This window comes from Lagopus muta, chromosome 5, assembly GCF_023343835.1.
Source record: "Lagopus muta isolate bLagMut1 chromosome 5, bLagMut1 primary, whole genome shotgun sequence".
NCBI classification, from domain to species: Eukaryota; Metazoa; Chordata; class Aves; order Galliformes; family Phasianidae; genus Lagopus; species Lagopus muta.
The window spans coordinates 26,624,924-26,652,922 of record NC_064437.1 but is presented as its reverse complement, the minus strand read 5'-3'; the positions used below and the strand labels follow the sequence as shown (position 1 = coordinate 26,652,922).

The window sequence follows — 27,999 nt, the reverse complement described above, 5'->3', positions numbered from 1 at the left end:
AATTCCCAGACTCCATTTTAAGAAGCTTGCTGTGCTGTCATGTAAGAGAGCTCTTCTGGATGCTGAAGGCTGTTGGACATCACAGACAGACTTCTCAGCCAGATCTACAACAAATTCTTGCAAGCTTTCATGCAAGATGGATACTGTGCAGTTCTCTGCTCTCTGATTGCAGTGCTGTTAATTCAAGCCAACAAAGGATTCCCACTAGCTAACAGAAAATAGGCTTCAATTCAGCTTGGAGTGAAAACATGAGAAAGAATCTCATTTTCCAGTTGGCTTGGGCACTGACCCTACCTTTATCCCAGTGCTCAAACAACAGAAAGGCAGAGTTGTCATCTTTTTTCTTCTTCTCACTGGATTAAAAGGGAAATAATTGAAGTGAAACAAGAATTCAGCTTATCTGTGGGTCCTTTGTTTTGTTTAATGCTACATTCATTCTATCTGATTTCATCAAATCCTACAAGGATTTTATTACCCTCTTATAGCCCTGCTACAGAGCCAAGTAGGCACCATTAAGTCAGACTCCTACTCCACAGCTTTCATCTGAGCACTGTTTAGATTCACAGGGAGAAGCAAAGAACAAAAGAATTTTAAATACACACGTGGAACAACTAACCTTAGAAATATATATTATGATCACCCTGCAACCACAATATTGTTTCATTGTGCACGCTGCTTCCCAACAGTTCAGATGTCAGGGATTTATTAGCTACCACAGTCTTAAACACAGAAACCTCTAAATCAGAAAAGGTATCTTTATAGTGCAGCGTAGTAAAATCCAGGCTGGGGGAGGCTGGGGCTTGGGGCTTTTGCTTTGTTTTTCATTTATATTTTTTTAGCCATTCCATCTCCTAAAATACAGCACAGTCAGAGATGCACAGCAGCGACTTGCCTTCTGCAGTCTGTGTAGGCACTTCAGCTCAAAGTGTTGCTCAGGTGTGTTGCTCTTCTGCTTTCCTCTACTAAAGCTGTTAAGAACCAGGTAGCTGGAGGAGGAAATCCGTGCCTGTTTGAAAACAGTGGAAAAGCAGTTTTAAAATGCATTTGCTTTCAAAGTCGATTCTGTTTCTCTCTGTTGTAAAACACAACAATTGAATTAGATCATTACACAGATAAGGAAGATGCTCAGTCATGTTTGTTAGATACAGTGCCAGCCTCTGACAGCCAATGGCCCAGACATATACCCATCACCCCCTCTCATCCCTCTTACATTTCTGCTTCCTCTGACACTGGAGTGAGCACAGATACTGTAGTAGCCTAAGCCAGTACCCACGTACCACATCCGCTTCTCCCTCTTGATCGCCTTGCACACATAACTGCAGTGCTAAGACCTCCTCTCCCTGCTCAGGATACTTCTAGATTAAGAAACTGGGTTCTAAACATGCTTCTGAATATAGCTTGTTTTAACAACATCTCAGCTTCTACCTTTCACTTCATGTAATTACGACTTGTTTTCCGCTTACTGCAAACTCTGAGCTTTCCAAACCTCATATTCCTGCCCTCTATGATCTGTTCAAATCATAGAAATGTAGCGTTAAGATTTGCTTTCCCACAGTTATTTAATATTCACTTTTAAGATCCCTCAGAATCTGATCTCTGACTCTCCTTATTTTTGTCTTTTAGAAGCTTTTCACCTCTGCTGACGCTCCTTCTCACAGAGCAGTGCCTAGCACAGCTAGGATTTTCCTTTTGCATGTTACCCACATGCACTCGGTAACCATTTCAAACTGATAAATCCACCTTCAAGACACACCTTTATTTTGATGCCAAAATGCATCTGCATTTCAAAACAATGACATGAGGTACCTGTGGGACATCAACAACATTTCCCTCATTAGAAAAAGTTTAAACCTGCAATTGATGCATATCACCAATGATCTACAAATCTTGCTGGCATTTGCCTTCAGACTTTGCCCTACCTCCTTCCTATTGTTTGTGCTACCCTTGTGCTGCCTTTTCATTTTCATCATGTTCTTTGAGACAGTCTTCCACCCACTTGCAAAGGTTCCAGGAAAAGATGATACAAACCCTAGCTGTGACCTTCAGGCACTATTACAATGTTGGTTTTTTTTACTGTGGGTCTACAGAGGGCCATATCCAACATAGTCACACCATCTGATGCCACACTGTGATGTAGATTATCAAAGCACAATCTGCTGTAATTTAGATCCGTACCTTTTTAAACATTCTATCAAATTCCAGAAGTAGCATCCTCAGCTACAGAGAAATCCCTTACTGCTGAGATCTTGCTGCTTGGCTGTTGCCACAGTTTATATATAACTTCCTAGAAGAAGTGCTGCTAGTGACTTTAGTGGGTTTGCTTGCAGGGAAAGGTGACAGGATTAAATTCAGGCTGTAAACACTTCAGTACCCTCTAAGACTATGTTGGCCTGTTATTATTAGAGCATTGTACTCAGACAGCAAAGACCTGCATCTAAGGATACTAGTTTCTATTTCCAGCTCTATGACATTTATTTTTATTTGAACTTATTTAAAGACAACACCATCGAGCCAGAAACAAAAGTCAGGAAGGAGGTGGAAGTCCACAATGCTCAAGACTCCAGACAATGACAGGAAGCAGCCCGTGTTTTGAAAGCTCCCCCAATTCCCTTACAGATTACCTCTACTGAAGCCCAAAAAGTGAAATAAAAATATAAACAAAACTCTGCAAAGGGGAAATCCTCTCGCATTCAGATGTCAGCAGAGTGGAAAATTTTAAAGAGAATCCAAGTCTGGTTCATTATGTTAGAAAAAGATTATTTATATAAAAGCAGGAATTGAACAGCGGCACGACAGTAAAAAGACACGTAACAACTCAATGCTCCACTTGGAGAAATCTCACTGTCTGCTTCCAAGTAAAACTATAAATCAAGAAACAAAAAAGCAGTTGATGTCTTTGTGATGGGTATATTAAGAGGATCTTAAGTGTTTTCAAAGTTTCTATTTTAGAGCCATATGAACGCTGCACATGGGTGTTTTAGGTATATGAAGCCATACATTTCATCTTTGATCTCCATAAGGAGATAAAAAAAAAACACAAGAAAGGCCTTCAAACTTGGCTAAGGTTGAAGAGCAGCACAAAAGTTCGAGCAGAATCCAACTGCTCTGATCTCCAGAGATCATCTGCAAACACACCAATAAACAGGATGGAAGAATACTCTTTTCAAAGGAGTAAAAAATGTAAAAATGGCAGATTAACTGTGCAATATGTTACTGTGTTCAGGAAGATGAACTGGACTGGAAAACAAAAATAGACAATCATAGATGATGCAGTTACATTAGAAAACACTGGGGAAAAAATGTCAAGGGGGTATTATATTCTTTCACTTCAGGTTATAAGAAGAATAATGACAGGATCTGTGAAAGAACTTTTCCTATAAGTAATTACTGCAGAGCTGTCCATTAAGGAGCACAATACACTCTATATTATAGGCAATTTGTCAATCTTGCTATAGCCACAGCTGCCTTCCACACTACAAGAATTTTGCAGGATCTTCAAAGTATGAGCTCAAACACACAGTCTTGCATCCACAACAAAATCCTTCCTAGGGAGGACTAATCAAATGCAAGGCAATTTAGTAATACGGTCAGTGAGAACATCAGAAAGCATCAAATGCAAGGAAGGAGTTTGTAAGGTGGCCACAAGCACCCCGAGGACTGGAATAAACCACCAGATGTGCTTCCCATCCAGCAGCAGACAGCATCAGGTGGCAGCAAGCTTCAGTCCTCATGGATTTATCCTGGATTAAACCTGGCCAGCGAGGCATGAAATGCCTCCATTGCTTGCTTCCCCCAAATACCTGTCAACTATTCTTTATGTCTTGGCTTTTTTTTTTTTTTTAACATTTCTTCTGAAATGTGAAAAAGAAGCAAAAAAAGCCACTGCTTTAATATCTTTCTTTTGTTTTCCTTAAAATTTAAGCTCACTGCAAAGCATGACCAGACGTGCATTTATCACCACAGTGTGCAGATGTGTGAGTTGATAATTTGGCACCCACTTAAGAGAAGGAATTCTGCTTTTTTTTTGTTCCACTCGTTATTCCAAAACCAAGCACAAAGTTGCACAATCGTCCAACTTTGTTGGAAGAGCAATATTTTATAACTAAGATTCACAGAAAAGAAGGAAAGAAAACAGTCCTCCTTACTGCTAAGTGGCTATATGTTAAAACCCAAGAGTTCAGCAGAGAACACATTGCCATTCTGCTGTCCCACGCAGGTTTCTTGCTCTTCCAAGTGGACTCTGAACTTCATATATTTCTTTCTCCCCCTCATCCCCCAACCCTTGATGATAGCATTTGGCAGGAACTTTTAATTTAAAAAAAAAAAATCCAGACTGCTTTGTGCTACTCCAGCAAACCTCTCTGGGGAAATGATGTTCTTTGCTCAGCAATTCCTGTTCAGCACAGAGTGCCAACACGAGGAAAACAGCTGGAGCGACTTCCTATTCTCCACTCAGGCCTGGTGGCCTAGTCCTTACAGAAAGAAACAGAAAGAAACAGAGGCTGAAAACAAGAAAGAATCATTGACAAAGAAACCCACGATGACTTCTGTAAGATGTTATTTACAGCTCTGTTTTTAAACAAATGCATTCACTCTCCTGTAACACAGAACATATTAACAACCTCATCCAACCACTGAGCCATGGAAAAGGCTTTCCACCAAGTGGCAACCAGAACTATAACTTTAATGAGAAAAGTCGACCTGTTGTAAAGTCTGCACAGGAATGGCCTGGGCTTGAGCAGCTATAACGTCTGAACCTAAAGACAGCCTCCAAAAATAATGGAAATTCAGAGCAACAGATGCTGGTTCTGAATCACCACCTGACTGATGTCTCAAGGTGAGAGTATACATTTCCTAGGCCAGATGTGTATCCTAAGCCAAGTGACCCAGGAATGCCATCTTGCCATACATCATTGTTTTGTCCCATTCAGCATTTTTTGTGAAGAATGTCCTACTTATTCCCCAGAAAGCCCTGTCTTTCATTTGAAGACAAATAATTTTCTATCTTGAACACCTGCATGTGGATCCCCCAGTAACTCCACTAAAACCTAGAAAACAACAAGTAAGGCTTGCATTATCTTCAACTCTTATGCTTATATCATCCTTGCACTGGGGAGCAGGGAGAACTTGCCAGGTGGGGCTGATAATTATGTGGCTGTAATCCTAACAGCTGTCGCTCAGACACATGAGGATATTGTCCAGTTTCATCTGAACACCAAGAGATTTACTTTAAATCCCTTTCTACCATGTAGAAAAGCCATCCTGGCTGTGCAGCTATCATCACATCTCTCCCAGCTTCGAGTCTGTTTTGATAGATTGTTTTTTCCCCCTGAGAAACACACTGCCTGGACGTGTAGAGAAAGCCAATGTTTAATCCAAGGATTACAGCCATGAAGTCCTGCTATTCTAAATCAGACTGCTTCTTGGGCTTTAATTTGAAAATCCCAATATTACTTGCTAACTTCCTCGCATTTAAATCTCAAAATGCAAAGCATCTGAGATCGTAGCTGGGTTCTGGAAGACACCCAACATCTAAATTTCCAGGGAAGTCAGGAAAGGCTGATAATTGGGTTCAGGCAAGGTTATGTATTTGTTCTTTACTACACTGATATGGGATAACACTCCAGCCTTGCATTTTTCTTTTTTTCAGCTTTGCTCATTTCTTCCTTTTAAGGAAATGTGATCTTTTTAATTGCTCCTCATCTCTAATCACACCTAGATAATACTAACTAACCCTTAACTACTTTCTAGGCAACTAATGGTTTGATGAGTGGGGAAGGAAGAAGGGACAGATAGCAGTGCTAAACCTCCAACGCTTAGGAATTTGCAGCCCATCCTTTTCCTGAGGCTGTGTCGTGGCAGCACTCCCATCACACTGAATGACAGCACAGCTCCATTTCCTTTTCTCCCCACCTCTTTTTCTTGATTACCTTACATTTCCCTCACTGCAACCTGTTGCCAGCCCTCAGACTACTTCAGCGGACACTGCAGGTTCCTCCGGTTCAGGCTTCAGCTGGGGGATAAGGAAAGCCTTTAAAAGAGGAGAATGGAAACAAATACTCCAAAGTAATATCCAACTGACTGTGTAAAATGTCGATTAACATTAAATGAATGTTGCACCCAACCTGCACATTATGTACAATCAGTGCAGGTTAAAACAAAACACGCTGCCTATAACATGCAGGACATGTAACTTGCCCGTTACTCCACAGTTAATAAAAAGGCTTAACATAAGAAGTCACAACATGCATCGCATTCAAGTTATGTCTCATTTTAGGATCAGAATACTCCAGTACCCATCTGCTCTCACAGTCTTACAACAACAAATGTTTTACCCTCCATAGCTTTATCGTTCTCCCATGCTTATAAAGAATGAGAGAATAACATCCAAATCTAATGCAGATGTTTCACAGGTACACCAAAAATACGCAGCAAAAATTAATTAGTCTCTATGGGAGACAGACACAGGGGACTATGGAGTCCCACTCCATGACTTTGGTACAGTTATTGTACTGGTAAAAATGTTTCTTATCTAGGTCACCGCTTTACCTTTTCTTCCTCAATTTGAGGAATTGTTTTACAGCCTCCTTTGATCTAGGTATTCAGGCCAGCAACAATACAGAGCAGAGCTGGGTAAACATCATCTTAAACAATATTTAATCAAAGAGGATTTTTTTCAGGTTTATCACGCTTCCATTGCAAAGAAAGCTGTCACTAAATCTGTGAAAGTACCCACACAGCAGCAGTTTCAGCAGGCCCCAGGACATGCAACTGCTGACCTGCCTGGGCATCCCTCAGGTACAGCACTCACTGCTTGTTTTCCACATACAACCTACCCAAATATCCAAAATTTGTTGAACAAGGAACTCAGGATGTGACGAGTGCAACCTGATTATTCCTAAGTCCTACAGCTGGAAAGGCATTATGTACGTGTTGAAGAAACTCACAGCCCAAAGGATTAGCTAGTAGGAAGTTGTGAAACTCTTAACCAAAGTGGCCAGAACCTGATGAGATGGTGGGAAGTGTCAGGAATCAGCCTTGCCCTGCGAGCTCAGCTGGCTAACTCTGTAGAACAACACTGAAGGAATTAGATCAACTCACTCTTTCTTCTTTAACTTGATTTCCCTGTGTTCCTACAGTCACGTTGCCTGCCACTCTCCCCCCTAGAGTGGATTCAAGCCAAGTTTAACAGAAATTTAAGCCACTGTATGGTTCATGGAAACCTAAAGATGGAAAGAAGAGGGCTTCTAGCATTTTGTTGATAAAAACGCCCCATCCTTGTGAAACAATACATTCATAGCATATACCTCCTCAATCAGTCCGAAAGCACTAAGCAGTAGAAAACCAGGCTTCATTAGTTCTGGCCTCTGGGGCTGGGAGTGTGTAAAAACACATGTGAGAGCACAAATGATAGATTTCAGCAAGCCTCATATTTGGAAAAAATACAGAGGAACTCAGGGACTTGGATTGTCTAGAAATCCACTAACATGGAGCTGCAGCAAATCAGCCGTACATATGAATGAGACCCAGCTTCCTCCTGATGTGTGACTCCTTCCAACCTTCCCAACATGACCCGAGCCCCCTGCAAACACCCCAACCCTCCTCTCCTTCCCACGCAACAACCAGCACACGCCGTAGCTGGGCTGCATGGTCACCACTGCATGGCCACCACTGGCCACTCGAGCAGCCTGTCTGTGCCAACTGGACTGCAACAGGAAAGTGGAGGAGAAACTTCTGGAGCTCCAGCTGGAACCCTTTCTCACAGAGGGGTCGTGAAAGAAATTCTCTTTTCTATCCAAGCACTGATTTTATGACGTTCACATTACTACCTGGGGAACATCTACCGCTCTGTTAAGCTGAGCTGATATCCGCAAAGCGATTCAAGATTCCAATGAAATACAGGCTACAGGAAGTTGTCCTTACTTGCTCATGCCAATAAGTAGTGTTGGTTGGAGATTAGAAAGAATTCAAAAATATCCTTGGAAAATGAGGCAATGCTTTGGAGCAAAGTGAAATCAGGAAACATTTTAGAAGAGATCAGCCACAACTGTACACAAAACAAGAAAACAAACCCTAAAAAATACCTTAAAACCTCAAAAATGTGTGTCTTGGCCAACTTGGACAACTATAAAAGTCACACTAAAGATTTTCACAAAGCTTTTACAGAACTGAAATTCAGGCTCCTCCAGCAGAACCGGGCACAGATTTGACACTGGTTGACTCACAGTGGTTTACAGTCCTGAACTAACACACAGCCCATGTGTGATTTCCATTCACACAGAGATGGCAAGCTATTAAATTCTGATAAGTCAGAAGTGGATATATGTCCTGGCTGGTCATCCACCATTCCTTCCCTCTTCCAGACCAGACAAAGTGTTATGCTATCCCAGCAATCCATCTGCCCACAAGAAGGCAACCATCCAGCTGCAGCCATGTCCTCACAGAGGACGAAATCTAATGGAGTCCATAGAGCAAAAGCAGTCACATTGGACACTTAACAAATACATACAACAATACTCACTAACAACTGTGATCATGGAAAGGGAAGCAGTGGGCTATGGCACTAAAGAGCAAAAAGCCCTGTGCACAACAAGCAGTACAACACACTGTGTGGGTTGAGAAACTCAGAGGCAGCAAAACACTTCATCTGGTGCATTCTACACTGGCATCAAAATGGAACCACGGCATTTTAAAGGGTCAGGTATTGAAAACTTACACCTAAAACAGAGATAGAAGAGGTCAACTACCTGGCACTCACATCTGACAAAACCCACCCTTAGAATTGATATAGCTTTATGTATGTAAGTAATACCAAGTATCACAACACCAGCACCTAACAAACACGCACAAGCTGCCCTGCATTGTCTTTTCAAGTGCTGTTGTGAATTACTCAAGGTACTCTTAAGAGCTGATGAGAAATCCAGACATAGCCTTGCTAAAGCATTAGAAAGCTTAAGAAAAAGAAAATTCCAGATCTTGAGGTATTTCCTTGATCACACTAAGATTTTTCTCCCACTATGGTACACAAAAGCCCCAGCCCTCTGCACAAGGCATGACTATGCCAGATGTACATTTCTCACAATCAAATCTGTTTTAATTTCTCTATAAAGGATATGATTTTACACTGAGTCCTTCAACAGAAGTGCATCAAAAGGTTGTGCAGAACAGTGAATTACCTGCAGTTATGATATGGCTTGGTAGGCAAACCACATGAGCACAAAGGACCCACTGTTAACTCCAGAACAATTTAGGGCATTACAACTCATCTTATTCTCAAAAGTTCAGCGTTTGCTAACATCCCTCATCAGGTCTCCTCACGTTTCACAGATTTTTACTGGATTAAACATCCCACAACTCTCTAAGAAGCAAGAATGAACTGTTACAAGGGTGAACATCACAGAGCAGGAACTGAAACACTAGCAGTTAAAATACTGGGAGGGATTGGCTCTGTGCAAGAGCTGGGAACAGATCCTAGAAACATTGACTTGTCACTCTTTGCTCTAGTCAGCAGGTTCTGTTGGCAGCTCACTGCCTGTAAAATCTTTATGCTCCTACCTGAACAGCCATTAGGAGCAAACAGCTGAAGAAATGTTAAGGTTTTACGTTCCAGGCTACCGCTCCACGTACATCAACCACACCGTGCAGTGCAGGTCTAAGCCCAAATGCTAACTTGGGAACTGAATTCACATCTCCCTAATCAACAGGCTGAGGTCCTCCGCTCTGAGGCTTTGTATCCACCTCAGTAATGCGTCACCCAACCACAGATAGGAAGACAGCAAAGCTCAGAGCCTCCTTCTCTGCAGAGCTTCTGCCAACTGCAATCTTAGAAGCAGAGCAGGGTATTATCAGGAAAGCGCTCCGGTGTCACTCAGAAAGGAAAAAGCATACAATTCCTCCTCTTGGCTAGGCCTTGTAGAAAATAATGGCATGCAAGGAAATGGAGTCCTTGAGGCACACTCCCAAAAGATCACATCCTTTGGAGCTGTGAGGAAGGGGAATCAACAGCCCAACTCTTCCAGCTCACCCACTACTTCTACTGCCACGAGATCCAGCCCTCCTGTTTGTGCTAGGCAGGTGGGAAGGAGCTCACACCACAGCCACCATGTTTCACATCCAGCGATCAACCACACACACAGCTACAGCCTGCAGCAGACAGCAGCACTGCAGTATCGTAGTGCAGGATATTGCAAACACTCCCAGGAGCCAGCAGAGCAAAACCTGGAAAGAATGAGGCTGTTATTTCATACACAAGCAGCAACATAAAAAAACAACCTCAGTCCAGAACCTGCCATTTACATCAATTAGAAGCATACCTGCAGTATGCTGGTTAGAAGGACAACCAAATGGGCTGTCAGATCTGACTCAGGACCTGCTCACCTGGTGGTGCTATGTGACTCAGCAGATTGCAGGGGATGCTGGGGTTCTCTGAAATAGTCTTTTTCTTTTTTTTTTTTTCCCCCTCTTTGTGGATGTGATGCTGACCTACAGTCCTCTGATGTATTTCTCTAGGGGTCAAATCTAGGGGAATGTGAGAAGGATACATCACAACATTTACATCTGGCTTGGAATGGGAACAGCTGGCACACACAAGCACTGGGGCAGTGGAAGAAACTGCTGTTGTGAGGAAAGTTAGCCTTGCTGCTAACACAAACCTGGAAGAATCTGGATTCTTTCCTGGCTCAGTCAGTAACTCACCTGTACCTCAGTTTCTTGCTCTGAACAGTGAACAGAAAAAGAGTTGTATTGTGACTTTGTAGTTGTAGCCCAGAGAAGTGTACAGCCCATTCCATTGGTATTTGTAGAAGTGTTTTAGAAGTCCTGCAACAAGGGTCTTGTAGCAGAACAGGCATGGATACTTTGGAAATAGTCAAATTCCAAAGAAAGAAAAAATTAAAAAGACATTTCTCACCCACAGGTTTATCACTCTAAAATAGCACAAACATTATACCACACAGTGTCTGGGATATCTGGACAGAAATATCAGAGAGAGGCTTTGAGACATTTTCAACATAACCAGGAGCAGGAAGGATGAGACTGCAGACCCTTGAGGCTTAATTTGAATAGATAATTTCATTGCTTATCTGATCTACATCTGCAATCTGAACCTTTTGAGGTTCGCCTACTACCACTAAACAAGACACCATGCTGAGAACACAGGAAACCTCAACAGATTTGGTCAAGAAATCACGTAGGAAACAAAATGAGGTCATGCAATTCTTCTTCAGTTTAACACTGGCAAAAGGGAGAAGGGGGTAGAAAATGGAGAGAGAGGAAGTCCTTTATGCTGTAAATAAGAATCACTGCACAGCCAGTGATACTCCCACATTTCTGTTTGTTCTCAGCCACTTCCACTTCTGCTTCCTCGCTGCACCCCAAGCTAATCAGCAGTGCAAGTAACACGAATGTCCAGCTTCCCATTGTCCATCAGTTATACCAGGAATTGCCCTGTTCTCTCCTACATGATTTTGAATAAAAACCAGCTTAATTTGAACACTGCACATAACCAGAAATGAGATCCACACTGCAATTTTTACCCAACTAACAGAAGTCAGGTGGTTTACATGAATTTTAGTTAGCCTAAATAAAATACTTCAGTTTTTTTTTCCAGAAACAGCTTCCCCCATTCAAGAAGTGGCCGTGTGGAGCTGCCCTACACGTATCAAAGGAGTCAGAATGAATTCCCATCACCCACACTGAATACATCACTCTATCCGACCATGACATAGAAGAAAAAAGCAAGTTCTTTTCTCATCAAAAAGAAAATAGCAATGCCCTGAAATCACATGTCTTCTAGGCAGCCTCCCAAGCACACTTTGTTTTCATTGACTAAAATAACGCCTTACAATAGAAATTGAAAGCAGATTTTCCTACGCTATAAAAAGTCTTATTCTGCAAGAGACCAGCAGATTCTGAATCGTGTTATTTACGCTCGTATCTGCATATTGAAAGAACACGGCTCAGCTAAATAGAGAAAAACCAGCGGCTCTGTCTGCACTCTGCTCCTGCTTTAATGACTAGGGGAGGGATACAACCAGCCTGAAATAACAATCAGAGCCCCACCAAACCATTTGGAAACAGGCACCACACAGTCCTATTTCTCGGTTCTCTGTTGACCAATTCTGTAAATAACTCCAAAGGTCACAAGGGCAGCAGAGGCTGACTGGGACACCCAGGCCCAAACCCCACAGACAAAACACCTACAGGCACGACTGGGTATTCCCAAAGAACACCTCGTTCCGGCCTCCTCCTCCTCCTCCTTGTTGATACACAATCAGTGTTTGTCAGTCTGTTTGATCTGAATGCCTTGGCAGCTGGTTTGGAAGGGGGAGGTGATAGGTGTACTCACCCCTAATTGCACCGACTGACTGTGATTTGCCTGCTTCATGCCATCACCGGGGTGTAGTCAGAACTCTGCTTTTCTGCCAGCACAACTCCATTCATTTCAAAGGAAATGCCCTTTAGTTTGACAGCTGGAAGTGAGATCAAATTGGACAGAATACTGGGGAAATTTCCTAAACATACACAGCTCATGGGTCATGCAAGAGTACAAATGAATACTTTGGCCTCTCTCACAATACTTAGGACAAGTACTGGTAAAACTTTCCCAGCCCTTCTGGACACCAGCCTAGCTCTGTTGATCTTCACTGAAGCAATCTGTAGTCATGCTGATCATTTGATACTAAACCTCAATTAACTTGCTGAACTGATACTTTCTAAGAATGAAGAATGGCTCTTTGAGTCCAATGACTATGTTCATTTTAAATAGGAATGTGGCAAAGGGGAGTTAACTCTTTGAAAGGGTAGATAAGAGCAGGACAAGGGGAAATGGTTTGATGTTGAGGGAGGGGGAAGTTGTTTGCTGTGAGAGTGGTGAGGTGCTGGAACAGCTGCCCAGAGAGGCTGTGGATTCCCCGTCCATCCCTGGAGGTGTTCAAGGCTGCTATTAAATGTGGAGGTGGAGGTTGGAGATTCATGGTCCTTGAGGTCCATTCCAACACAGGCCATTCTGTGATTCTGTGGTACCATACAGTCACTGTTTGCAGTCATTTCTTCTTTCTGTTTGCTTCATGTGTTTCATTAGAGTCAGACTTATACCCTTACTGGATTTTTCAGTCCTATAAAAAAGTGACAGCTAAATAGAACCCAACTCAGAAATATTCTAACTTTAAAAAAGACAAATTCTCTTCTTTTTTTACCTCTAGATTTTCTGTTTGGCCTTCTGTCTACAAATAGAGGCTCTTAGCAAGTTCACTTTTTTTTTTTTTCATAGGTTAAGAGGAAAGTTGCCCAACTGTTTGACAATCACAGCGTACTGGAAACAGTCTATAAAGTAATAGGGAAGAAATTATCAGCCTAGGATCTGTACTGTGATCACACTCAATGGAAAGCTATTTTTTTAAATTACCAAAAGCAAACAAAATCCTGTCTTTTTCCTTATGTTTCTTACAATCCTAACATTTAAACTAGTCACCCTATGAAACTTGAAACACTCCTTATTTGTCATTCCCCTTCTGCACCCCTCGCTGCTACGAGACAAGTCTGCATTTCAATGCAAAAAGTTGTAGCATCGCCTCCTTGAAACAGGACTAAGGAGATGGCCCACTTCTACAGCCTAACAGGAGCAACACCCAGAGGAGAGCTATCAGGAGGAGAGCACTCCCATTCCCTGGGGAGGTGAGTAGGAAGAGTGTAAGGAAGGCCACTGAAATGAGTGTTGCAGACAGGTGTCAGGAGGAGGAGGAGTGCCATTCAAATGGATGTGACGGTGTGCATCTCAAGATGCCATAGAGAACATGAAATATGAAGGAGGGCTGCTGGCATTTCCTGCTCTAAGGTACTTACAGCTTATGCTTGTCTCAAGAGTTTCCTGCTTTATTTTAGACAATATTCTAAAGCCAGAAAACCCAATTTGCCTTTCATTTTCTCTGGTTTTACCTCCGCCTAATCCAGAAAATTGCAATCTCTTTTTTCCTTCTCTTCAATATGTATTAGAAACTAACTGACAGAGTTCTTAATCAGTTAATAATGACACTTATTTTCTCATTTTTATGATGCGGTTGGTTACGCCTTTTAAGCTTGGAGTCAGATTGCTCCCATATGCAAGCAAAGAAATAACTGACTGCAACAAGTGAACGTTATCCGAAAACTGGCAAACCACTAACCAAACTTTCAGCAATTCATCCTTAAGCAAAAAGCAAGAGAAAAAGAATAATCAAAACCTGAACCACCCATCTCTGTCTAGTGAAAGCTGCAGTTTCATATTCTTTCCATAATATTTGTTGGGTGGTCAGATGTTAGGATAGTGATAAATAACAGATCAAGATCCCACTCTGCCCCCCATTTCAACATCACACCCTCTTCAGCAGTCTTCACTTCAAGAACTGTGCACAATTTCACAAAACTCCTTGCAGCAAATGCTACGATTCCATTTTATGATCTCTGGGAGAATGAAGACTCAAGGACAGTATTTTCTAGCACAAAAGACTGATATATGTATGTTCTGAGCTTCACAAACCAAAGGTGTTTTAGCCTTTAAGGAGATTGCTGGACAGGAATATAAAGCAAACAACTCTTGTTTACTGTGCCCACACGGCTCCCTGAAACCTGAGCACACAAATGTCTGGTTCTGATCATCCATCCATGTCAGAGTGTGCAATCATGCCCTCCTCAGGAAAGGAGGAGTGAAAGCTGAGAAAACCTGTCCCTTACCTGCAGAGAAAGCCAACGAAGTAAGAGTCAGACAGCATACATGCATATGAAAAAGGCCTTCCTGCAGAGGGTTGGAAGAAGCCACCAGAAGAAATTATTGACCAAGGCCTGAGGAAGGGGACAAGAAAGGCCCCAGGACTGCCACCCTGAAGATTTAGGAAAGGACTCTGAAGCTAGATTCCAGGAAGAAGCTACAAAAAAGGATTTATTTGAAAAGAGGAAACTGAAAACTAAAGTCAGAAGATGATGACGGAAGGATACTGTGGATCAGCATTCTTCAGAAAACAGCAAGGTTTATTTGAAAGCTAAAGAACTCCAAAAGCCTTGGACAGGTTAAGAGGAGCACGACCTTGCCAGGAAGAGAAAATTATATGAGAAGGAGGACTGGAAACCCAGAGAAGCAGGAGGCACAAGACCAGGGTATAGCATTGAGCTGCGCACTGCAGGATCGGGCACCTCATCCATCCATGCAAATCTTACCAACATGGATGCCATCCCTCCTCCCACCTGTGTTGGCAGAAGAGGAAGCAAGTTCAGGGTCCTTACTGTTGAGAAATAAATTACTCTTCAATAATTCCTCTTCACAACAGAAGTAATGACACTGTCATGAGCAAGAACTCTACCAAATCCAGTCAAAACTGTGAGTTTTTCTGAGATAGTGGTGATTTAGAGCACCAGATCCTTTGCACTGCTGCAGATGAAGCCAATGCAGAAGTAAGTGATGAGACAATCAGTGATGCGCAGGAAGAAACGTGTCAGTATAAGCCGCCCAAACAAGGCAGAATTACCTTAGACACTTCAGTGTTCTCTAAGCCAGGAGCGGGACTCGATCACCCTTGTGGGCCCTTTCCAACGTAAGATATTCTATGGTTGTTCCTGGATGGGGTTGAAGAACGTTGTTCTACCTGAAAGAGAGCCATATGAACAAATATGAACTACAGATGACAAGCTTTTGCTTGCAAAACTCATACTTAGCCCTTGAGACAGGAATCCAGCTCACAGAATCAGGTTACTCCAAAGAATTTCAGTGTTTTTCACTTCTGCCAGTTTTGAAAAGTCTTTCAAGGTTTGAAAGAATTGGTAAACGAAGGCAGATGACACTTTATTCCAGTAAAAGTGGCTGAACTTTCACCCCAGGCTCAGGAACTGCTGAAGGTTGGACATCATAACAGTGTAAATTTGGGTCCTAATTTATTTGAGAATCATGGCATATGGAGTCATTCAACGTCTTTTTTTCTGACATCAGAGAGCTGGGACTGTTCAGCACGGAGAAGAGAAGGCTCCAGTGACACCTGAGAGCAGCCTTCCAGTATCTAAAGGGGACAGACTCTGTTGTGATAGGACAAGCAGAGCAGCCAGTACATTCCTTCCTACAATAACTAAATCATCTTTGGCAGCTGTTACTGTTCTAGCCCTGTACCCTGCAAAGATTTACACATCTGCTTAACTTCATGCACATAAACAGTGCCAGTGCCATCAGCAGAAGCCCTCACATTTGTTAATTTGATCACATATGTAGACTTGGTAGAACAAGGGGATCTAATTTTCAGTTCCCCTAATGGAGCAAAACTGGGAACAACAAAACTGAAACGCATCACTTCCAGCCAGCCCTCAGCACATCACATTCCCAGGCACCACAGTTCTGCAGTCACACCATTCAGCTCTCACTAGCTTACATTTCCCAACACATCCAACGCACATCTTCAACACAACATTCATCGCTCCCAAAGTTCATGCACACAGTAGGTGACTTTCAGCTACAAAGAATGATTTTGCAGTAAGTTGATAACATGTACTGCTCTGGTACCCAACAAATCAACAACACTCTCAACAAGAAGCAGAAAGTTTTTTTTTTTTTCCTTTCTTAAACACTTCTGGTACAAAATACATCTTTCTCCTCTTCTTTTTTTTGCTGCTTTTGCAGGATTACTAGTTCCAAATCCTAAATAGGCAAAGCATATGCAGCCCTGTTGCTTTTGTGCCCCAGACCCTCGCTGGCTTTGCCCCTAGTTTTTAAAATCCTACGACTGCACAAGAACTTCAAGGCCCTGGCTGGGTAAGGGCCATGTGACTCCTCTGTACTTTGAACTCAGATAAACTTCTTACTGAATGAAGTCATGTGTGAAATGCTTCCAACAGAGATTATTTTGAACCAAACTGTACTAAGAAGTGCTACAGAATTTCAACACTCGTATTTCAGCAACAAAAAAAGGAACCATTCTCGTACAGGAGTGCAGTGCTCGGGGGGGAAGCAGCAGATCCCCCACATAAACAGAACAATGTTGGTGTGAGACTATGGAAGTAGAGCATGTTTCAGTCATTGAAGAAAAAAATGCTCACACTTCCATATAATCACACTCCAGAAAAATAGCTTTGGCCTAATCCTGATTTAGTCTTGAATCAATGCGTGCGACTGTGCTTCCAGAAGACATCTTCATAAATCAAAGAATCCCAAGTTTACAATGGTTACACCAGTAAATGATCACTGAATTCCAAGCTGCCCGCACTGGGATGGATCAGCATCTCTGTATATCGAAGCAATCCCAGGTTTTAGCCAATATTTGGACAAAAAAATAGCAGGGCCTTCGTTGCGCCTTTTTTCCCCTAGGAGCAGAACATATGGCTTGTCTCCTGGCTAACTTCCAACCTCAGTAATTACATTCTGACCACATAAGTTTCCCCTGTGATTTTAACTGGATACAGCATTCCTCTCTGGTTCCTCCTGTGAACGCTTATGCTGCGTTGTGGAGCACCATTAAACAGCTACTGCCCTCTGCCCCAGAGACGGCTGTGTTTTAGTAATAAGTGAAACTACTTTTTTTAATGATAATTATATCCTTATCTCCCCCTGTTACGTTTCTGGAGGAGACAGGGGTGTCTTTCATTCCTTAACATATGTTTTGAGTTCCTGGTTGTATCCACTCCACAGGATCCTCTGCATCAGGTCATGGCAATTACACTGATAGATGGAGATGGTACTTTTCCTATCAGCCTGACTTATGGTTAAATGTTTAAAATGTAGCATTCCTTCTGAGAACATGGAACAGCCTATTGGCTGTGCACGTGCAGGGAAGCACTGGGAAAGCCATCTCAGAAACAAGGACAGAGCAAAATAAGACAGAGAGCAGGCAAAATTCCTCTTTCACAGAACTAAGGGCTGCAAACACTGAAGTCAAGAGCTCCCAAAAGGCAGGGGTTGTTTGGAGTACCTGCATTTTTTATTTCCCAGCCCGAAAGCACGGCAATTTCAAATTTCAGACTTATCTAAACTATGAACTGCAGCACCTCCTACTTCTGCAGATACATCAGGATCGCTGAGCCACTTACACAGTTTCTCCTGCACAAGATCTAAGTAACGCTAAACAGCAGAAATACCACAGAGAAAGCCATTTGCACCAGCCTGTATTTTAACCTTTTGGTCAGATTTATAAACTATTTAGAAGATGACTAATGCTAAAGAACCATTCAATATTTTTAAATATAATTGTGAGTGGAAACAGCATTTTTTTTCTGCATGACAGCTGAGTGACGTGTGCTCCCATTAGCTGCTTAATGCACATGCACATGTATGTATACACACATCCACACGCACGGGCATCCATCCATCAGTTAAAACGATTTGTGAGCTGCAGCTCACACAGGAATGCACTCGGTCCTGCCAGCACCGTCCCAACCAACCTAGCAAATGGGGTACTGTGGGATCTGACTGCCACTGGGTAAGGATTCAGCGCTATTAGGAGAAAGATGGAAAGCTTGCTAGGATCTGGCCAAATCACCAAGTAATAGAGAGAGATGTAATATTTTAGGTCTCTCTGGTGGCATTCCTTTAAACGCAATGAAACGGAGTTAACAAGCCCTAAGTTTGATCCACCTCTGGTGGGCAACATTGCCACCGTGCGGCCACCCAGCTCCTCCGGCAGGGACAGGGAACGGAAGCCTTGCCAGAGCCGTGCAGCTTTCTGAAGGGAGGCGACCTCCAGAAGAGCTGCAGAGGTGGTCTCGTAACGCCCCTCCACGACGAAAAACATTCCTTTCTTCAGTCCTGCTCTTTGTATCATGGAATCATAGAATCGTTTGAGCTGGAAGGGTCTTTCAAAGGCCATCTGCCTCAACCTCCCCCGCACTGAGCAGGGACACCCACAGCTCCATCAGTGCTCACAGCCCATCCAGCCTGACTTTGGTGTCTGCAGGGATGGGGCACCCACACCTCTCTGGGCAGCCTGTGCCACTGCCTCACAGTCCTTATCAAAAAAACTTCTTCCTTATATCCAGTCTAAACCTCCCCTCCTATAGTTTGAAACCCTTTCCCCTTGTCCTATCACAACAGTGTTGCATTGCCTCCTGCAACACAACAGACCCTGCTGAAGTGTTTATCCCTCCTTTCTTACAGCCCCTCTTTTAGATACAGACATGCTGCTCTCAGGCCTCCCCAGAGCCTTCTCCTCCCCATGCTGCACAGCCCTGGCTCTCAGCCTGTCCTCACAGGGAGGCGTTCCATCCCTTGGGTCATTTCTGTGGCCCTCCTCTGAACAAATGTTAGGCAGCAAACACACTTTTTTAATTTTCTGGGATACGCTCACCCTTGCCATGATTACACTGCAGTGCACAGTCATCATGGGCATCAAAAATTGTATAGAAACATCAACAATGACAAATGCAGCACTCTTGATGTCAGGAAGCCAATCTTTAGAAGTAATCTGAATGAAAACAGAACAATGGCCCGGATCAGGAAAGAGCCCCAACACAGGAAAGCAGATGGCTGTTGGCGTGGAGTCAGGAGTGGAAAACAAAGCAAATGAATCATTAGTAATTTAAGAAGAAAATGAAATAGTGACAGAGGACAACACAGCATGGAATGCAGAAGCAAGCTGTAATAAATAAAATATGCAGATGGAAAAAAATGTAAATCCAGAAAAGTAGCGACAGAATTAAACTGAACCCAGGGATGGTGAGTGACTCAGTTCAAGTGGCAGGGAGGAAAATCAATCATCTGCCTCAAAAGCTGCCCATCCTCACAACGTTCACATCTGCACACACATGGAGCCCTGCCCATGCAAAGCAAACACCTTGCTCATGGAACGGCCTGCTGCCTTCAAATGAAAGCAGAAATAAAACAGGAGCTCTCTGCTCACCTGGCACAACAGGCAGGAACACACAGAAATAAGTGACCTAGAATCGAACTTAGTAACACATTCATTAGAAAAACATCCATCCCGCAGCTGTAAAAATCTTATATCAAAGCAGCACTAAAGAAACAAAGGAAGCTTACTAAAGCGGGAAACAGATCTTGACAGGCAAAGAACAGCAGCTTAACCACCGCAGGTGGCTGGAGGTAAGAAAGAAAATCCTGTTTGTATTCCCATCTCCTAGCACCGGGCACCTGTACACAGCCAAAGGAACCTGCCTGCTGTCCCTAGCACAAGTGGAGCAAAGGCACCACCTTTGGGAAAGATCCTTCTGCAGCTGAGCTGCCAAACCACAGCAAGAAGCAGTGACTTTCTTTTTCATCAAGCAGCTTGGACAAGAAAGCTTGCAATATTCACTGGTGTGGAAACTCTGAACCATCATCTTAAAAAGCCAGTGAAGGAAATACGATATTTACCATAAGATTTTTACTACAGCCCTGAGCTGGAGCTGCTGAGATGGTAATTATAGCTTTATTCTTTTTCCTTTGGTTGGTATTTATTTGTTCATTCTGCCAGATTGCAAAAAACTCACCTGCTAACTCTGGAAAAGTAGGGCTGTTTTCGCCATGCAGCCTCTCCTGTCTGGGGAAAAAAGGGCAGAAGCCAGATAAATATTTTTGCCTCGTGATTTTAGCAAAAAGGCTGGTTTGTAAACTCAGAATGGCTTTCAGGCAGCAGGAAAGCTTTGTTCTCAGCATTGTGGATCAACATTCCAATCCGGGCTATGAGTTTCAATACATTTTGGAAGAGGCTATCTACTATTATTTTTGCAGTTTATGTGGAAAAGCAATCAAAGGATTAAATTGCAATACTATTTTCACTTTTTTTATCCAGGACTGTCAGCTCTACAGCGCATAAGCAGGGAGAATTCTAACAGAACATGAACCCAGGAGAGAAAATTTTCCAAGAGTATCTGACAAATCAGGGGACTGTGGTAAAGCCCTACCGCTGGCAGACACAGAGCCAAACCTGTGCTAAGTGTCCCTATCACATACGGACAGGTGAAGAAGCAAGAGTTCCTTACACAGAGTTTCTGAGGGCTTTTGGATTCCCATGCAGAAGCACAGCACATCCACAAACCCACCACCTTCTCTTCTACGAACTGAGGAGCTTCTCTGGCACCATAGTCCAAAAAGGCCACGCCAGCAGCTGTGCTGAGCAGGGCAGCCACCCGGAATCCATGCTGTTTGAGGCAGACGGTTATCTGGATGCAGTGATACATGCCTATGGAAACACTGGCTGCATCACCCTCTATTCAAATTACTCTCCTTGTAACGAGGCTTACCACTGCTGCATAAGCAAAATCTACAACTTCTTGCTGAAGCACTCAGAAACCAGGCTCTGCCTCTACTTCTCCCAGCCTTACCACGTCGAGGACAGCTTCCCCACGGCCGCGTGGAACCGCCGAGCCCTGCACAGCCTGGCCAGCCTGTGGCCATGGGTCACACTGCAACCGCTGCCTGTGGGGACTTGGTGTCACCTCCTCTCCAACTTCGTGTATGGCATCCCGGGGTCAACGCTTCAGCATGCAGCTTTACCGCCAGGAACCGTATCAGATGGACAGAATCCACACCAAATTAACAACTTCAGAGGAGTGAAAACCTATCGTAGGACAGCATTTCCACAAGCAACACATGGAGAGCCTGCTGTGCAGCAAAACCCAAAGGCTTTTTCTTGCCCTGCCTTCCAGCAGCCTTTACCAGTGACAAAGGGCAGTCTGCCACATCCCCTGTCTCAAAGACACTCGGTGCTTTTTCCAGGCTTGTTTCTGCCCTCCCAGAGGGAACGTCTCCACCAAAGACCTATAAATATTGTAAGGCATTTAAAAATGCCAAAGGAGTTTATTAATGAAAGTCGTAATCCTGAAGCGGTGATGGCCAGCAGGAACCGACAGCAAAGGTGACAGAACCTGAACCACCTCCAGGCTGTAAAACCAAGAACACAAGCAGCCAAAAAATCCGCCCTGATATTGCTTCTGATGAATGTTAATGCAGGTTACAACTGTGGAACTTGAAAAATAATTGACTGTATGGTACAGTCGGTACTAACGGTACGAGTGCTGTGTTCAGTTCTGGGCAAGCAAGACACTGAGCTTCCGGAATGCGTGCAGAGAATGGCAGGGAGCTGTGTGGGGTGTGATGGGGAGCCGCTGAGGGAACGGGACGGGGCAGCACGCAGGAGAGGAGCTCAGGGGAAGCTTCATTGCATTTTCGCACTGCGTTAAAGGAGGCTGTGGTGAGGTAGGGTCAGCCCCTGCTCCCGGTAACAGCGACAGGGTAAGAGGCGATGGCCTGAAGCTGCACCGAGGGAGGTTCAGGCTGGGTACGAGGAGCGGTGACGCATTGGCAGGAGCCGCCCAGCGAGCTGCGGGTATCAAAGCAGCGCTCCTCCCACGGCTGAGGGAGCGGCGCCGCCCCGTCTCCACAGAAACGGCGCGCGGGCGGCGGGAAGAGCGCGCGGGGCTGACCAATGGCCGCTCGCCTCACCCCGGGCTGTCTTCTCGCGTCGCTAGAGCGGGCCCCGCAGCGCGCCTGCGCAGAGCGGCCGGCGGTAGGCGCCTGCGCCCGGGGACGGGCGGGGCGGCAGAGCGCGGAGGCGGCGGCGAGCGGGCGGCCATGGCCAAGCACACCGTGTCGTCCGCCCGCTTCCGCCGGGTGGATGTGGACGAGTACGACGAGAACAAGTTCGTGGACGAGGAGGACGGAGGCGACGGGCAAGCGGGACCCGACGAAGGCGAGGTGGATTCGTGCCTCAGGCAATATCCTTCCGTCACGGGGCGAGAGGAGGGGTGGGGGAGGAAACGATGGCGGGCCGGCCGACGGGAACCGGGCGGCTGAGCGGGGCGAGGCGGTGCGATCCTCGACGGGCCGCCCCTGAAGCCGGGCGGGTGCTGAGGGAGCGCTGCCGCTGCTGCTCCTTAACGCCCGGCACAGGGAACATGATGGCCGCGCTGCAGGCGGCTCTGAAGAATCCGCCCATCAACACGAAGAACCAGGCCGTGAAGGTGAGCCCGGCGCTTCCTTAAGCGTGCCTTCCTGTTCGCGTCTGCAGAAAGCCGGGCGGCTGGGACGTGTCCCGGTATCCCCCATCTCTGTCCTGTTCTAAAAACCGCAGCTCGGATGTCTGCGTGCCTTTATAGAATGCTTTGAGTTGGAGGAGACCCTTAAAGGCCTCCCGGTCCAACTCCCATGCAGTAAACGGGGGCACCCACAGCTCCATCAGCTGCTCACAGCCTGGTGCACCTTTAGCTGGCTGCCCCTCAGCTGTACGTGCTGTGCCTGGGTGGGTCTGGCACATCACAGGCCGCCCCTGCTGCAGGTCACGCTCCTCAGGGCAGCTTCCCCAGCTCAGCACCAAACGGCTGCAGAACCGCAGCCAGCAGCAACTGAGGAAACGGCTAGCACAGCCAGACCCGGGCCTACAAAAAAGGAAGAACTGGTGGTTATCGCAGCCAATCAAAATTAAGCCGTTGGAACCTCAGCAATCACGTGCACTTCCCCTCTGACAGAACGCAGGAGAGTGCTGCTTGCACGTAATTCTGTATCTCCCCAGAATGAGCCTTGAGTCATTCGTGATTGCAGTGGCGGGAGGAAGAGGCAGATGGGAGGAGATGCTGAGCAGAGCCTCACAGCTCTGTGCTCTGACACCAGACCCCTGGTGGAGGATCTTCCCTGAGCCCCTTCCCAAGGCATTTCACAGAGAACCAGCTGGTGTTTGTTGCAGACACTGTCTAAAAGCACAACCAGCTTTATCTTCAGATGAATGACTTGTTTCTGTTAGATCTGTACTGAAGTTCTTAACAATACAGTGCAAAGGTAGTGCAACTGGAGAGGGCAGAGCAGCTGACTTTTTGTGTTTCACTAAATTTAGTCATCCTTATGCGACTTAAGCTTTGCTCAGAGCTTTTCATGTGAGAAGTCTCACTAAGTCAAGTGACTGTGAAACTTGAAATAAGGAAACTAAACATCGATAATGCAAGAGTAAGCTGCTAGAAGTATTTGTATAATGGAATTATTTAGAACTCTAACAAGCTTCAGACCTCTTCTCTTTCATCCTCCCTCAGTTAGTGATGGATGAACAGGAACAGTCACTTTCTGCTGATTGCGTGGCTAATCTAGGGCTGTAATCATGCCACACAAACTCCTGGGCCTGAAATGACATCCACACTGACTTGCAAATGGTCATTAATGCATAATATTGTTAATGCTGCCAGACTGTGTCCTCTGCACCTAGGACAGGAGCTGATTTTCCTGAAAGCATGTGGCTTACAGCAGTTTTTCCTTCCAGCGTGGCCAGTGCCATTTCCATGGAATATAATAATTGTGTCTTGTTAAACAGGGCAAAGATATGGGAAAAGCTCTGGTAACAAATAAGGCCAGCCAAGTACTCAATCCTTACCTTTTTTGGAGCTTGTCAGAACTTGAATTTCAATATGCAAGTTAGTATTTAGCCCTAACCTCATTTAATGGATGAAAAATTGCAACAAGCAGAGAGGCAGAGAAACGTAGAGCAGAGCAAACTCACAACTCCATTACACTATTTAGCATTGAAAGACAATTATTAAATAGAGAAAGTATAAGATTTGTGTACAAACTGCTCTACTCAAATGTATTATTTTGCATCTTATACAAGATTAAGTCTCTCTGCCTTTCTCACCTATTGACAGGATCGTGCAGAAAGTATTGTCCTGAAGGTCCTCATCTCATTCAAAGCCAACGATATCGAGAAGGCAGTCCAGTCCCTGGATAAGAATGGTGTTGATCTGCTAATGAAATACATCTACAAAGGCTTTGAGAGCCCCTCTGACAACAGCAGTGCTGTGCTGCTGCAGTGGCATGAGAAGGTGTGTGTATAGAATGTGCTCTTCCCCTGGGTTTTTTGTGGAACAGGTTCCCGGGTCCTGGGCACACTCACTGAGCCTGGTAAGAGCCACCCTTTGCCTGGTGAAACTAAAATAGGTTCACAGGATCGTGGAATTGTTTGAGTTGGAAGGGACCTCTAAAGGCCATCTGCTCCAACCTCCCTGCACTGAACAGGGACACCTACAGCTCCATGGTGCCCTGCCCAACCTGACCTTGGGTGTCTCCAGGGACAGGGCACTCACTGTATCTCTGGGCAACCTGTGTCAGTGCTTCACCTCCCTTATCGTAAAAAACTTCTTCCTTATATCCAGTCTTAACCTCCCCTCTTAGTTTGAAACCATTTTCTCTTGTCACGTCAAAACAGATCCTGCTAAGAAGTGTCCCCTTTTTTCTTACAGCCCTCTTTTAGATAGTGACATGCTTCTCTTAGTCTCCCCAGAGCCTTTTCCTCTCTATGCTGAACAGCCACAGCTCTCAGCCTGCCCTCACAGAGGAGGTGTTCCATCCCTTAGGTCATTTCTGTAGCCTTTCTCCAGATGTGCTCCAGCAGGAGCATGTCTCTGCTGTACCAAGGACTCCACATCTAGATTTAGTACTCCAGATGAGGTCTCACCAGCACAGAGTAGAGAGGCAGCATCACCTCCCTCAATCTGCTGGCCATGCTGCTTTTGGTGCAGCCAGGGATACAGTTGACTTCCTGGGCTGCAAGGGCACATGAGTGGCTCATGCCCAGCTGCCGTCCACCAGTACCCCATTTTGACTTACGAAGAAGCAGAATTGCTTCTGACAGGTTCTTAGTTATAGCAACTGAAGTATTTGCAGGTAGGCTAATACCATATAAAGAGTTAAACTCACCCAACTGGAGAAAAGTCTCTCTAAGTACTCAGCATTCCCCAGGAAGTAACCCAAGAGATGCTCACCCTTCCATGGCTGGCCCTTATGTGAGCTCAGGGTGGATCCACCCTGGCTCCACCCCTTCTGATCATATGGGAAGCACAGATGCAAACAATTTGGTTGTTCTCCCTGGCCCAGCCACACCCCTTCAACCAGGTGCTCAATCACCAATTCACATTGTGACCTAGCAGTTTCCCTACAGCCCCCAAGTCCTTTTCATCAGGGCTGCGCTCTATCCTTTATCCACCAGCTTGCACTGATAGCGGGAGTTGCCATGACCCAGTTGCAAGACCTTGCACTTGGGTTTGTTGAGCCCCATGAGGCTCTCCTGGGCCTGCTGCTTGGCCTGTCTAAGTCTCTCTGAACAGCATCTCATCCCTTGGCACGTTGTCTGCACCGCACAGGTTGGTGTCACCCACAGACTTGCTGAGGGCACACTCGGTCCCACTGATGAAGATATTAAAGAACACCAGTTCCAGTACTGACCCCTAAGGATGTCAGTACCTGGCTGATGTACCTGTAGAACACTTTCTTGTTCTTTGTGTCCCTTGCCAAGCCCACTTCCAGTTGGGCCTCAGCCATCCTGACCTACACAGCCCAGCAGCATCCCTGTACTCCTCCCGGGGTACCTGTCCCTGCTTCCTTTGCTGGTGCATTTTCTTCTTGCTCCCTTTGTTTCCTTAGTCTCTTAACTCCCACCCGTAAGCTTTCAACTTGTCTGTAGCCATTCTTGATAAGCACTCTGCTCCTCTCATGATAGAGAAGGAACACCTCCCTTCCTTCCTCACCTGTCCCTTCTGACCAGCTTGCAGTTGTCCATAACCACAGTGTGCCAACAGCCAAGTGCTGCGTTTCCCGCAGTGAGGAGTGCGCTGTCCTGCACGTTCAGAGTTCTGTTGTTCTTCCTCATTCTTCTGATTCCTTAAGTAACAATTCTGCATTTAGAGTTTGATTTATGTGTATTTTTTTTAAGTCAGACTGGGGCAAACAAAATAGTTCAACATAGTGGTTCAAGGGGACGGAAATAGAATTTCTTTCCTTGAGGGAAGCCAAATTTGCAACTTAGTTATGCAGGGAAACAAAAGCATGTTAACTTGCTGTCCCTAAAATGAATGCAGCCATGCTTCCCTGTTGTTGTTCTGGGTTTGAGCTGCTGAAAGGTGCTTATTTATATACGGTGGGGAAGTCCAACCAGTGGCTGGTTGGGTCTGTAGCCACGACTTGCTGCTCACTGCCATGTTTCTCTTCCTAGGCGCTGGCTGCTGGTGGATTGGGGTCCATCGTCCGTGTGTTGACTGCCAGGAAAACGGTTTAACTCCAGCAGCAAATGGCTGTTTGCTCTCCGTGGTGTGGGAAATGCTGGTGCAAAACCCACCCAGATGCCATTGCTGCCCTGTGGGCAGCACCTGTCTCTCAGCTTGCCTTCTCGCTGCTTCTTTCGTACCTGACAAGTAATGCATATCGTGATCTCTTTTTGTTAAACTCTGGAAAATTATGAAGGTGCAATTTTATTTCTAACAGGACTATTTGGTACTCGAGCATTTCAGTGACACGCATAGCTACATTGACAACATGTTTAGATTGATTTGTATTTGTGTATAATTATGGCAGATTTGGGCCTGACTTTCCACACAAGTGCTGAGGGACGTAGGGCAATGTCTTAATCCTTTTTGCTAGCCAAGCAGTGTTCTGATGTAAGATAAATATTTGAAAAGTGGGGCAGCTGCAAACGTTGGTAACTGGACCATGTTTCCTTTGGTCAGCCTCCGAGCCTACAGCAGTGAGTAGGACAGAAAAGAGCAGCTTCCCTCTGACCAATCGTCATTCCAGTAAGCCAGGTATTTTCCTTAACCTCACACCTCGTGGCCTGTTCCGACGTGCTGTGCTCAGTCAGAGGCCAGGTGAACAGCAGGCAGATCACAGCAAGGGTGGAGCTGTCCTTCCTGCGCTTCGTGTGCTAGAATTTAAAGGTCCATTTACACTGGAGCCCAGTCCAGGAAGCTTTTTATTGTGGGAACTAAAGATCCTACACAGGAGAAGAAAAGGGACGTAGTCTTGAGGCTTACCAGACAGTTGACATTCCTGCTGTACCACAGCGCATTAGTAGACAAATGAAAGTTCCAAAATAAAGAGGAGTATTTTAAAAAGGAATTAAGGAAGCCCTGGGCATCCCAGCCCACAGCTCACCACTGAAGGTTAGGGCCAGGACTGAGACACACAGTTTTACATTTGCCATTTTACAACAGTTCCGTTGTGTGAAACGGTTGGGGGACTTGTAAACTCTTTGCTGTTTTTTGATATCTGCTTTTTTTTTTTTTTTTTTTTTTTTTTTTTTTTTTTTTTTTTTG

The 27,999-nt window shown here is 44.9% G+C and overlaps 2 protein-coding genes and 1 long non-coding RNA gene across 4 annotated transcripts; 2 read left to right on the top strand and 1 right to left on the bottom strand.

Annotated features, from left to right (window-relative positions):
* Positions 1-18: 18 nt before the first annotated feature.
* LOC125693837 (uncharacterized) lies at positions 19-26,897 on the bottom strand. 2 transcript variants are annotated; one of them, XR_007377271.1, is made up of 4 exons: positions 25,613-26,897; positions 20,428-20,477; positions 15,498-15,614; positions 19-1,006 (listed from the first exon to the last, which is right to left on the bottom strand). It is a non-coding gene; the product is annotated as an uncharacterized LOC125693837 (long non-coding RNA). The 2 variants fall into 2 exon arrangements; XR_007377272.1 differs by lacking the exon at positions 25,613-26,897 and adding an exon at positions 24,552-24,637.
* APOBEC4 (apolipoprotein B mRNA editing enzyme catalytic polypeptide like 4) lies at positions 20,776-22,339 on the top strand. Its single transcript, XM_048946208.1, has one exon. The coding sequence runs from the start codon at positions 20,776-20,778 to the stop codon at positions 21,796-21,798; it is 1,023 nt and encodes a 340-aa protein (XP_048802165.1). The 3' UTR covers positions 21,799-22,339.
* On the top strand, positions 22,434-27,984 carry ARPC5 (actin related protein 2/3 complex subunit 5). The gene is made up of 4 exons (XM_048946209.1): positions 22,434-22,654; positions 22,828-22,899; positions 24,562-24,738; positions 26,904-27,984. Exons 1-4 carry the CDS (start codon positions 22,511-22,513, stop codon positions 26,964-26,966), a joined length of 456 nt encoding a protein of 151 aa, XP_048802166.1. The 5' UTR covers positions 22,434-22,510; the 3' UTR covers positions 26,967-27,984.
* The last annotated feature ends 15 nt before the right edge of the window (positions 27,985-27,999 follow it).